Raw genomic sequence first — 13,793 nt, forward strand, 5'->3', positions numbered from 1 at the left:
ATGTCTTTATACATGTTCAGTGATTCCTTCCCAAAACTCCATACAATAACGAATATCTAGTATATGTTGCACATACAACATGTTACATAGTTGAATAGAAGAGATCCATATAACATCTGGTAATGTTTTTTCCACTTTTCCTCTCTAGTCATTACTGTCTAGCAGATTATTCCTTTGGATGTTTTCCCACCTACTTTACCAAAATACAATGAAATCCAACACATGGAAACACATTATTATACAAGGAACTTCCAAAAGAAACAGGGTAGTGAGTGCTTAAGATTTTTATAAATATCAAGATATTTACTCTGTTTATATATCTTTTTAAAAATATCATATCTTAATAAGCTAATTGAGTACTGACTTTAACTAAACAGTAAGTTATAGAAATCTAATGAATTTCAAGAACTTTTCCTCGTTAGAGTCCAAGGTAGATCCTTCATCTTTCAAGAACAATCTTAATGTTTTAGTATCAACTCTAGTATAACAGAAGACCTGTGTTATGGAAGGGAAATTTAGCCATTTTACCCCTGCAGAAATTTCCTCATAGGCAGTTTCTGATGCATTATGTACAGCATCTAGGACATTAATCAATACTTCTAGTGAATATAATTGTTAATAAGAAGATAGTGAAGCACCAATATTATCAGATAATTAGGAGGCAGTCTTCTGCGCACTCAACACTTCCAAGGCAGTTAGCCATTAAGATTATTATTGTCTTGGGCTGAACCAGCAGTCTAGTGATTTCATGACCTGGAAGAATGCTGGACAAGGAAGAGATCAGGCTTCTTGCTAGTAGCTTCTCTGGCTTTCAAAGGTGCTCTGTTCTAGAAATCTATTTTAATGCTTAGTATTTAAGGGAAAAATAAACATAGCCAGTTGTTTTCCCTCTTCAAGTGTCACTGATTTGAATGTCTAAGTTTATTGAGCATGAACACCTACTTTCAGAGATTCTACTTCCAACATTAGTATTTTGACAGTGAATGGAACAGTTACACAAATTATATGCAATACTGAGTAATGGTCATTAGTGCCTGAGATGCACAGAAAACTAGAGTCATTAATACTCCTGGCATCAGGGATCCTGATTGAAGAAAATGAAATCAAAAGAAACAATGTATGATCATTTAGATGAACTCACCTGCAAGAATTTTAGTCTCGCAAGGAAGTCATTTACATAGCTCCCAAGTGGTTTAAGGCTTGGGTATGATTTACCCATCCACATTCCTGGAATTTTGACATTCAGAATACTGCTAACCACTTCTTCAAGATCTGTAGACATTACTACAAGCCCCTGAAACACATTTAGCCTTGGTTAAAATGATAGCATTGCTTTTGGACAATCTCTTCTTCAATGCCTTTTTCATAATTCGCCTGTATTTACAATTGTGATTAGTTGAGTCACATAAGCAGAAACTGAGGAATATGTTCTTTTACTGCCAGTAAGTCATGCAGTCACTACTGAGTTATTCCTTATGAAAGCATTGACAATTTTAACTTTAATCAAATTTTCTTATTGAAGTATAATTGACATATAACCTGATACAGTTGACCATTGAACAACATGGGTTGGAACTGTGTGGGTCCTCATGGATTTTTTTCAATAAATGTGTGGAAAAACTTTTGGAGATTTGTAACAGTTTGAAAAAACTCACAGATGAACCAATTAGCCTAAAAATACTGAAAAATTTTGGAGAAAGGTGTTGTAAGAATACAGTATATAATACATATAACATACAATTGTAAGTTAATTGACTATACAATGGCTAAGGCTTCTAGTCATCAGTTGGCTATTAGTAGTTAAGTTTTTGAGAAGTCAGGAGTTATGATGATTTTAATATTTGTATATATTGTAAAATGATTATAATAAATCTAAGATGTCCTCACACAGTTTTTTTTTCTTGTGATGAGAACTTTTAAGATTCACTCTCAGCAACTTTCAAATTTGCAATACAGTATTATTAACTGTATTAATAGTCATTATGCTGTACATTGCATCCCTATGACTTTTATTTTATAACTGGAAGTTTGTACCTTTTGACCTCCTTCACTCTTTTGCCCACCCTGGAAAGTCTTAATACTTAGCAACTCACTAGCTCTTAAATCACAGCCTAACTTTGAGTTACTTTACTACCCTATTAACTGGACAACTAAGGGGCACCTAGGTGGCTCGGTTGGTTGAGTCAGCGTCCAACTGGCCCAGGTCATGATCTCACAGTTCTTGAGTTCGAGCCCCATGTTGGCGTCTGTGCTGACAGCCTGGAGCCTGGCTTGGGATTCTGTGTCTCCTTCTTTCTCTGCCCCTCCCCTCCTCATGCTGTGTGTTCTCTCCCTCAAAAATAAATGTTAAATGGACAACTAATACATCTCTATCCTGCCTTCTGAAAAGACTAGTGATTAAAATAAAATTAGAAAAATCTTATGAAATGCTTGGAAAAGTTAAAATATCCTGGATTCCAATTGTGAAGTCTAATTGATCTTATCCCATTTTGTTACTTAAGTAAACTCTGCCCAACGTGGGGCTTGAACTCACATCCCCCAGATCAAGAGTGGCATGTCCTACCAACTGAGCCAGCCAGGCACCCCAATCTTATCCCATTTATTTATTTATTTATTTTTTAACGTTTATTCATTTTTGAGAGAGGGACAGCATGAATGGGGGAAGGTCAGAGAGAGAGGGAGACACAGAATCTGAAACAGGCTCCAGGCTCTGAGCTGTCAGCACAGAGCCCGACACGGGGCTCGAACTCACGGACCACGAGATCATGACCTGAGCCGACGTCAGACGCCCAACTGACTGAGCCACCCAGGCTCCCCAGTCTTATCCCATTTTGAATCACCGATGTACAGATGTTAAAACTTCAAGGCCCTTGAAAAGTATTGCTTCATTGATCTTGCAATTGGGCCAGTTGCCATCATCATTTCTCTTTCTTCCATAGGTGATAATTTTACTCCCAACTAACATGGAGGAGATTTTAGAGTATATCTAATGGGTTCAACACCCACATTTCATTTGTCTCCTTCCCAAACCCACTAAAACAACAGTAAAAGGATTTATTTTTTAAGGGCATAAGCCCACAAGAACAAAAAAAACAGGGAAAGACAAAAATGACAACACAGTTTTGGGAGCTAGATAGCATATGGACTGTTAGTAGATGATGTAGAAGTCAGGAGAAAACCTGATCTTCCATTAGCAAAGGAGAAAACTAAGCATCAACTAGATATTACTGCAGAACACCCAAAACTATTTGGAGTTGATGGGCCTAAATGGAAGTGAGGAGTTGCAGGTGGTACTAAATGAACAGGGTTATTGAAATCTGGCTTAGAAAACAGATTCCTGGGACTTCTTTCACAAATCTGCACATTGCCTACCTTGGAACAGGTAATGAAATGCTCATTCAAGGAAAGGAAAATGAAGAAATCCCTGGAGGGATGCCAGGCTCAGTTGGAGTCACATGACCATCCTGACGTTGGGAATTAAGTGAATGCATGTACATTGAGATGCTGAGATTCCTGAGGCCTCTTTCCCCTTTCCCCCAGAGTACTGGAGACCAGGACTTTCTCTCCCAGGTAGGATATAGGAAGAACCAGGTCAAGGAGAAAGACAGGATACTGAATGCTTCTTAGCCAAACAGCGCAGTTAGATTAAACTACAGCCAGTCTGGTAGACTCCTCTTTCAATAATAACTCACATTCAAGCACTTTTCTTCTCCCATGCTACTATTAGAACCAAACTCAGCTGGACTAGTTCAGTAGCATAATTGGTCTCTGCCTGCATTCTTGTTCCCCTGCAGTCCTTCCTGCAGTGGTCAGAGTGAACTTTTAAAAATGTAAAACAGATCATTTCACTTCATTGCGTAAAGCCCTCTGAAGACCTCTCCTTACTTTTACACTTTAGAATAAAATTCATGATCTTAAGCATGGCCAACAAGGCCATCATGAGTCTGTGGCTTCCTCTCTCTGTCCTACCATTTTCCTCATGCTCTCTCCACGAGCCTACCCTACTGTGTTCCCAGACCATGCCAAGCTTGTTCTCATGGCCTTTGCACTTCTTATATCCTCTGCCCAAATGTTCTGTGGTTTGCCCTTGAGGTCAGGCCTCTGCTCAAGGGTCAGCTCCCCAGAGGAGCCTGACTCAAAATGACAGAATTTCCCACCCATCACTCTCTATTCTCTTATCCTTTATTGTTTCCATGGAACTTACCACTTAATGAAATTATATATTTGCTTTTAAATTTTTGTCTCCCTTATAAAAACTTAAGCTCTATGAAGGCAACAGCTTTGTCTTTCTTACTCCTTAACACTTTTTCTTAGCATGTATCCTATCTAGCAAATTATGCTAACATACTCCATACTTGATTACCCAGTCATTAACTGTCCCCCCCAGAATTCTATCTGTCCTTCAAAGGCAAGGATTTTGCTTCTATCCTCAGAATGAAGGATAGTGCTTGCATAGAATCTCTCCCCAATAAATATTTGCTGAGTAAAATGAATGATCAGTTTATTGCCGTGACCTTTCTTTGGTATATTTCCCCTTACCTTGATTGCCTTTTGAATGTTAACGCACGATTCCCTTATGGTCTGCAGCAACTTATTGAAACGCCCCATCTCTTGGACAAGTACAGTGTTCATGCTCTGAGTGTAAGTTGTCGGGTATCTCCTCATTGCAGCCTCCACATCAAAGTTGTTTGGAAGTTTACCCAAGATATCACCAGCAACCTCACTTACTACTTCATCTGATGATTTTGCACCGGCATCTGCTGAACGAGACTGTCAAGAATTCAAATGAGAAGTCAGAAATCCTCATAAAGGTCTAGGAATTACTGTATAAGAAAACTCCTAAGGTAAATTTTGTAAGAATGAGTACCACTCTATTCTACCGATGATTCTTCTCCACACAGGATTTATTTAAGTGATGGAAACAGGCATGGGGGCCGAGATTCAGGAGAAAACCATTGTTAGGGAGGAGGAAGAAAAGAGCACTGACAGTGTTTACAGGCCAAAGAGGGTCTGGAGGAAGCAAATATGTGGTACATTGTGCTGTCTGGGTTGAGGGGGAGGAATGGGTGCTGTGGGTAGAGGGAGCAAAAGCATTCAAGTTGGTGGGGTGGTGGAGGGACAATGGTCATTAAAACCCAGAGGAAGACGGGCTCTGGGCTGATGGCTCGGAGCTTGGAGCCTGTTTCCGATGCTGTGTCTCCCTCTCTCTCTGCCCCTCCCCCGTTCATGCTCTGTTTCTCTCTGTCCCAAAAATAAATAAAAAACGTTGAAAAAAAAAGGGGGCGCCTGGGTGGCGCGGTCGGTTAGGCGTCCGACTTCAGCCAGGTCACGATCTCGCGGTCCGTGAGTTCGAGCCCCGCGTCGGGCTCTGGGCTGATGGCTCGGAGCTTGGAGCCTGTTTCCGATCCTGTGTGTCTCCCTCTCTCTCTGCCCCTCCCCCGTTCATGCTCTGTCTCTCTCTGTCCCAAAAATAAATAAAAAACGTTGAAAAATATTAAAAAAAAAAAAAACACCCAGAAGAAGGAAGTCTGATCTTGCTTTGAGAAAGCTTGCCACAAAATATATTTGCCAATAACTCTGGTGCCTACTGGTTGCCAAAAGCAGAGATATAGTTTTGTCCTTGAACCGGGAGGGCAAAGAAAATAAGCTCGTCTTCTCTAAGCAGTTGGAAGAGTTATAGAGAAAGGCAGACTTTAGTGATTCGCATTGGAAGGAAGGAAGGAAGGGGAATTTCAATTTTTATTTTTTATGTTCATAGTGGCAGGGTGTAAATGAATCTATATTTTCTGGAAAAATCATTTAAATCCTCAGAATAAATGAATGTGTGTGCACACGCACGCACGCTGAGAGAAAACAAGCACAATTAGAATACAAATGAACATATCTCCTATTTTTCCAGCCCTAGGAAATTTTGTGCAGTCCTATGTTCAGATTTGGTGTTTCCTGGTTTCTTTACTGAAACTTAGGCATAAGCACAAGAACTCTGCAAAAGTAACAATTCCCAACTCTGACATTTCTTGTTCTAAGTTTTTTGCTGTTCTAATTTTTAAAGGTATTTTAAATCCATAATGCAAAAGTTTTGTCATTGTTAACTTGCTGTCCAAACTCTGCTGTTCTGGTCTCTTTGCCTCTGAATTGTGGTAAACCGATGTAGAATCACTGGACCACTTGCCTACCCATTACTATAATTGTACTTGCCAATCTGAGTCTGAGGGTATTGAAAGAGGCTGTTTAATTACATACTGAGAAGATACCCCATGTGTATTTAAACTTATTTGTTTGGTTCTGAGTCATTCTCTGTTGGAACGAACCCACTGTGTTATGTATTCTGTAATGTGGCACACCCCATCAACTTTAAATAAAGCCAAAAGACACAATAAATGTCCTGTTTTCAGACTACTGTGTATCACGTGTGTCTAATATTCCTAAAGACCTACTTATTCATGTCTGTACATATACTTTTGTACTCGGGCAGTGACTGACTTTTACTCGTATTATTAACATGTAGAAATGGGCATAAAAACAGTCTCTGTCCTTTTTGCTTGTTAGAAAATGTGATCTTACAGTAGATCAGACCTAGGAGTTCCATGGACTTTTCCATCAAGGATAGCACACTATTTTATCCTGCTAATCTTCTAGTTTGTTTGTTTGTTTGTTTGTTTGTTTGTTTTTTCCCCAGCATCTCTTATTATCTGCCCTTCTAGGTCCTACCCATCTTTAGAAGCTAGAAAGAAGAAAGCTCTGTGATCAGAACACAGATTCTGGAGCCAAACTAGTGCGAGTCAGACTGCTTGGCTTTGATTCCTGGCTTGAAATTGTACTGGCTGACCTTAAGCAAGCTACTTAATCATTCTGTATCTGTTTTCTAGCTGTAAAGTGGGAGTAGTTAGCCCTTACTTCACACAATTGCTGTATGTATTACACTGTTATACATGAAGCACTGAGAACTATTACCATTATTACTCTGACATTCCATAAAAGTAAAAAAGATCAGCTAGAATTTCAGTTAGTGGGATAATTCACTTGACCGAATAAGCATTCTTATTAAAATTTTACTCAATCACTAAGGGAACTCTGGTCGTTTGGACTCATTTGCTTTCAAAAATCAAAAACAAACAACTGAGCACTTCTTCTGAAGGACAAAAAAATACAAGAGAAGATCTCTTAATAGAAGAGCAAGATTAAATACTTTGCATTCAAATATACGGACTTGTGCCCATGGCATGCTGAATTCTATTGCCTTAGATTACTCTCTGACATGCCCTTACATTTACATCTCACAAATGGAGTTGTGTGTCTATGGCGTGTCAACTGTATCTTCCTCCTCAACCTTTTTATACATTTTATACTTACTACTGCAATTCCATTCTTCATTCTTTTTTTAAAGTAGCATACAATTCCTTTTTATGTTTATTTATTTTTGAGAGAGAGAGAGAGAGAGAGAGCACCCACGGAGGAGGGGCAGAGAGAGGGGGGGACAGAGGATCTGAAGCGCGTTCTGTACTGACAGCAGAGAGCCCGATGTGGAGCTTGATCTCTTGAAACAGGAGATCATGACCTGAGCTGAAGTTGGACACTTAACTGAGCCACCCAGGCATCCCACAATTGTATTCTTTAAATAGTATGTAGGGGGGCGCCTGGGTGGCTCAGTCGGTTAAGCGTCCGACTTTGGCTCAGGTCATGATCTCAAGGTTCGTGGATTCGAGCCCCATGTCGGGTTCTGTGCTGACAGCTCAGAGCCTGGAGCCTACTTTGGATTCTGTGTCTCCCTCTCTCTCTCTGACCCTCCCCCATTCATGCTCTGTCTCTCTCTGTCTCAAAAGTAAAATAAACGTTAAAAAAAAAACACCCTTAAATAGTATGTAGGGGTGCCTCGGTGGCTCCATCAGTTAAGCATTGGACTCTTGATATAGGCTCAGGTCATGATGTCACGGTGGTGAGACTGAGCCTAAGCGTGGAGCCTCCTTGGGATTCTCTCTCTCCATGTCTCTCTGCTCCTCCCTTGCTCCCACGTGTCCCTCTCAAAACAAATAAACTTTATAAATAAATAAATAAATAAATAAATAAATAAATAAATAAATAAATGTTATGTAATCTGATAAACTACTGATGTAAAGGAAACTGTTTCTATGTAAACTAGGCTAAATGTTCTGGAATATTTGAAAAAGATAAGTCATTTTAAAAGCTGCTGTTGATTTAATAACAGACCAGAAAACGGGCAAAATTCTAGATGAATTCCAGCATCAAACTGCTTCCCAAGTATCTTTGATATTCTTCCACTTTAAAGGAATTAAAAAGGGACATAAGATATAACGCACTTGGACATGATTTATGCAAGAAAGGCAAAATGGAACTCCTAGCAGCTGAATGGTACTCAAAGATTCTTTCCAAATCAAACATGGATGAAAAAAAAAAAAAAGCCATATGTTCATGTACTTGCTGTTTAAGTTCATATTTAAAGGTACACAGGGATTTTTTTTTCTTTTCCTTAAAATGGTTCTCACTTTAACAGATGGCACATGTGCTTGGCCTTTCCAGCCTCAGCAGCCAGTTCCTGTACCGGTCACATACCTGTGTGAGAAGAATGTTATCAAATAGCAGTTGAGTTTCTGATTGATCTTTAGTGATATCTGCATTGGCATTCATCCCAAAGATTTCTGGTGCAGGGTTCAGCGGCAGAGTCTTTGTGTATTCGATGTAGCTTTTGTGCTGCAAAGATGAATAACCAAGAGTCAGGAGGCTAGAAATCAATTATCCTGTAGAACTTTCTCAGTGAAAGAGATAATTTTCAGTACTCAAGTTATTAAGTGGATGAGCCTGTGAAACTGGACACCGAATGCTTTCATTTTCTTTCAACCTGGGGCAAAGTTAAAAAAAAAAGGACACATTTAGGGAGAAAAAGAAAATGTTCTGTACAATTGGAATGGATTTTAAAATGGAGAGAGGAATATCTTGGCCATCTCATTTAGAAAACCTTCTGGAGAAATTTTTCTATACCACATTTGATGATGATTGTTCTTAATTTATTGCAATATTTTCTTTCTCTTTATTCTGATTTTTCTGTTTACTCTTGTGATAAATCCATGTAATTCAAAAAGTAAAAGTTACCCAAATTTTTATTATACTGACAAAATCACCATTAACATATCATTTTATGTACATGCACACACATTTTACATTTTATTTACATGGACTTCTGTCAAAATTGCATACCTTTCTTTATGCTCATATAACCATACAAACACTCATATACATGTATGGTGGGTGCAGGTGGGGGATTGGTCACTGATGGTTTTTTGAAACGGGTCATGTTACATATACCTGACTTTATCTTGCCTTTTTCTCACGTGACAACTCATCACTGGAGATCTTGATACTCATGGCCCCACACATGTTGACTTGCTCCACTCACTTAGTGACCTAAGCTCTGGGACTGAGTTTCTCTTCATCCCTATTGACAGCTGCTCTCAGCTAACATTAATCCGAATGGATGTTAGGGTTATGGTATGTACCTCTGTTGCATGTGGTCATATGTTTAGTTTTCAATATGTATCATTTTGGCTTTTAGGAATAAAATGAGAACCAATGCAATTGTCCTGGCAGTCCCTAGAAGTCTAGGGACTTCTATCTATCACTTCTAGTCTAAAGCTGTGTGATACACATCTTCCACTAGGCAGGCCTGGAAAAAAGAGGAGAAGGAAATGGACTCTTGCAGAAGCTGGTTGTATGACTCTCTTCCCCTTTCTACCTGTGTGGCCTTGAGCAAGTCTTTCAACTTTGGTGAACCTGCTTTCTTATTTGTACAAAGGACAGAATAAGAATAGCAATGTTAATTCGGTGCTCTAGTGAGATAAATACCTGTACAGCATTGTAAATAATTAAGCATGGTCTAAATATTAACTATTATTAATATTATTTTATTTGTTTTTTGAATGTTTATTGATTTTTGAGAGAGACAGAGTGTGAGCAGGGGAGGGGCAGAGAGAAAGGAAGACAGAATCCGGAACAGGCTCCAGGCTCTGAGCTGTCAGCACAGAGCCAGACGCGGGGCTCGAACTCACAAACCATGAGATCATGACCTGAGCCGACGATGGCCGTTCAACCGACTGAGCCACCCAGGCGCCCCTGCTTTTAATTTTCTTGAAGGTCGTACTTACATCACCAGAAGGAGGGACGAAATAGATGCCACTTGAGTCGAATTTATAGCCTGGATTTTGAACTAATTCTGTGCTGAAGAATTTGTTTAGAATGCTACGCAGCGTACGCCGGTCCCAGTCGTCGGTCACCCTGCCTCCGTAATTGCATTCCCCGGTCATGTACCGTAGAGCGTCATAAGGCAGTTCCTAGAATCGAGAGTTAAAGTCACTCAACAGCTAAGAGTTCTCAGCAGCAGGTTAAGCAGAGCTGTGGTTCCTGTTTGCACATGTTATTAAATGAAACTGCTTACAAAAATTTGTATTAAACACAATCTCCCTTTATATACTTCTCTGCTAATTGTTGCAATTTCCTCCAGGGTCTTTGTCACCTTGTGTGGCTTGTCATTTTCATTCAGTCAATGCCGAAAACAGAATTCATCTAGTAACTTGTGCACTCACTCACTCAACCAACACTAATGGACCACCTACTACATGCCAGACACAAAAGGAGACCATAATCCCACCCTTGAAAATTTTGCATTGCTGAGTGACATTCAAAACAAATCCAATATAATTCAGAGATGATCAGTGTTAACTTCCTTCACCACTTTTTCATATCCCTGCATACTTTGCCAATTGGAATCACTGTAGAAACAATTTTGCATATAATTTTCCACCACATCTCCTATTATGAGATACTTTTTACCATTTCATGAAGTACTCTTAAAATATTTTAATAACTATCTTTTATAGGGAACATTTCAGTTACTCCTAATTTTCTGTTTTCTGTTTCGTTAAATATACTTTTCTTAAAATTTTTAATGATTCTTAAATCTAGATTCTTGAAAAGGAAATTACTCTATCAAAGGTAGGGAGCTGATAAAAGGCAATTGATTAATGTCACCAAACTGCTTTTCTGAAAGGCTGCAGCAATCATGGGAATCAGTTTAAAAATTTTTGCTAATGGTTGCCCAAAGATAATTAATATTGTGTTAATTTGCATTTCTAGAATACCAGTGAAATTCATCATTTTTTCCTGTTTAATAACATTTGTTCTGTGAACTAGCCTTCTACCCATTTTTTTCAGTTAAAGTTTTAATAGCTTGACTTGTATAAGCTGTTTTATAAGTTGTCCTTTTTAAACAAATTTGTGGAAATATTTTTTTCCTTTTACTTTGTTTTTTCATAATATTCTCTGGTGTGAAGAATGTAAAAATGTTTATGAGTGCAAAAGTACTGATTGTTCATCTAGCAATTTCTTTTCTCCTCAGCATAAATACTTACACATCCACCAGCAGTGTAGAGAATTCTATTTCTCACTGCTCTCAACAAAACGGAGCATTATCATTTAGAAGAAAAAGTTGACATTAGACAATAACATTGTTTTTAGGTTATTTTTAAAATATACATATTTTTATTTCAAAATAATCTCTACACCCAACAAGGGGCTTGAACTTACAACCCCAAAACAAGAGTCTCATGCTCTACCAACTGAGCCAGCCAGTTTTTAAGTGCATTTTACTTTTTACTGTGATATAATTGACACAAACATCATATTAATTTGAAGTGTATAATGATTTGGTATTTGTATATATTGTGAAATGATCACCACAATGTCTATTTAACATGTCATTACACATGATTACACATTTTTTTTTTATAAGAACTTTTAAGATCTATTCTCAGCCGCTTTCAAATATGCAATACAGTATTATTAACTATAGTTACCACACTGGACATTACATACATTAGGTTATATTTTTGACATTTACACTTTAAAAATATTTATTCAGCATTTGTATTTATTTTGAGATAGGGAGGGGCAAAGAGAGAGGGAGAGAAATAATCTTATGAACCCGTGGGATCATGACCTGAGCCAAAATCAAAAGTTGGATGCTCAACTGACTGAGCCACCCAGGTGTCCCCCTACTCTGTTCTTCTTTGTGTTTTCCTCATTTGAATGATTATATTTATTATTATTATTATTGTTATTATAACTTCTTTACACAGATACTAAAACACTTGGTCAGATGAATTTTCGCTATCTCTTCAATTTTCTTTTCTTTTTATTTTTAAGATGTTTAATTGTTTATGGTATTTTTGATATAGCAATGTGTTTTTTTGTTTATTCAATTTAAATTCTGGTTGGTTAACAAACAGTGCAATATTCGTTTCTGGAGTAGAATTCGGTGATTCATCACTTACATACAATGCCCAGTGCTCATCACAAGTACCCTTCTTAGTACCCGTCACCCATCTAGCCTATCTCTCACCAATCTCCCCTCAGCAACCCTGAGGAACAGCAACCCTGTTTGTTCTCTATCACTAAGAGTCTCTTATGGTTTCTTTCCCTCTCTTCTTTTTGCACCCCCTTTCCATATGTTCATGTGTTTTGTTTCTTAAATTCCACATATGAGTGAAATTACATGGCATTTGTCTTTCTCTGACATATTCTGCTTAGTGTAATACACTCTATTTCTATCCACATCATTGGAAATGGCAAAATGTCATTCTTTTTGAAGGCTGAGTAATATTCCATTGCATATACAGACTTTTTAAAAATTTTTTTTAAATGTTTTAAAAATTTACATCCTGGCACAAAAACAGACACATAGACCAATGGAATAGAATAGAAACCCCAGAACTAGACCCACAAACGTATGGCCAACTCATCTTTGACAAAGCAGGAAAGAACATCCAATGGAAAAAAGACAGTCTCTTTAACAAATGGTGCTGGGAGAACTGGACAGCAACATGCAGAAGGTTGAAACTAGACCACTTTCTCACACCATTCACAAAAATAAACTCAAAATGGATCAAGGACCTGAATGTGAGACAGGAAACCATCAAAACCCTAGAGGAGAAAGCAGGAAAAGACCTCTCTGACCTCAGCCGTAGCAATCTCTTCCTCGACACATCCCCAAAGGCAAGGGAATTAAAAGCAAAAGTGAATTACTGGGACCTTATGAAGATAAAAAGCTTCTGCACAGCAAAGGAAACAACCAACAAAACGAAAAGGCAACCAACGGAATGGGAAAAGATATTTGCAAATGACATATCGGACAAAGGGCTAGTCTCCAAAATCTATAAAGAGCTCACCAAACTCCACACCCGAAAAGCAAATAACCCAGTGAAGAAATGGGCAGAAAACATGAATAGACACTTCTCTAAAGAAGACATCCGGATGGCCAACAGGCACATGAAAAGATGTTCAGCGTCGCTCCTTATCAGGGAAATACAAATCAAAACCACACTCAGATATCACCTCACGCCAGTCAGAGTGGCCAAAATGAACAAATCAGGAGACTATAGATGCTGGCGAGGATGTGGAGAAACGGGAACCCTCTTGCACTGTTGGTGGGAATGCAAATTGGTGCAGCCGCTCTGGAAAGCAGTGTGGAGGTTCCTCAGAAAATTAAAAATAGACCTACCCTATGACCCAGCAATAGCACTGCTAGGAATTTACCCAAGGGACACAGGAGTACTGATGCATAGGGGCACTTGTACCCCAATGTTCATAGCAGCACTCTCAACAATAGCCAAATTATGGAAAGAGCCTAAATGTCCATCAACTGATGACTGGATAAAGAAATTGTGGTTTATATACACAATGGAATACTACGTGGCAATGAGAAAAAATGAAATATGGCCTTTTGT

The 13,793-nt window shown here is 38.5% G+C and overlaps 1 protein-coding gene across 7 annotated transcripts in view; it reads right to left on the bottom strand.

Moving 5' to 3' along the window:
• Positions 1-13,793, bottom strand: part of DNAH7 (dynein axonemal heavy chain 7) — a 267,521-nt gene that overhangs the window by 10,125 nt on the left and 243,603 nt on the right. For all 7 annotated transcript variants that reach the window (XM_040475707.1, XM_040475712.1, XM_040475714.1 and 4 more), the window contains 4 exons: positions 10,158-10,343; positions 8,572-8,709; positions 4,540-4,770; positions 1,142-1,294 (listed from right to left, as the gene is read on the bottom strand). In XM_040475707.1, the coding sequence (XP_040331641.1) occupies positions 1,142-1,294; positions 4,540-4,770; positions 8,572-8,709; positions 10,158-10,343 (708 nt within the window). The remainder of the gene's footprint in view (positions 1-1,141; positions 1,295-4,539; positions 4,771-8,571; positions 8,710-10,157; positions 10,344-13,793) is intronic.

This window comes from Herpailurus yagouaroundi, unplaced genomic scaffold, assembly GCF_014898765.1.
Source record: "Herpailurus yagouaroundi ecotype Mexico unplaced genomic scaffold, PumYag 140, whole genome shotgun sequence".
NCBI lineage: Eukaryota > Metazoa > Chordata > Mammalia > Carnivora > Felidae > Herpailurus > Herpailurus yagouaroundi.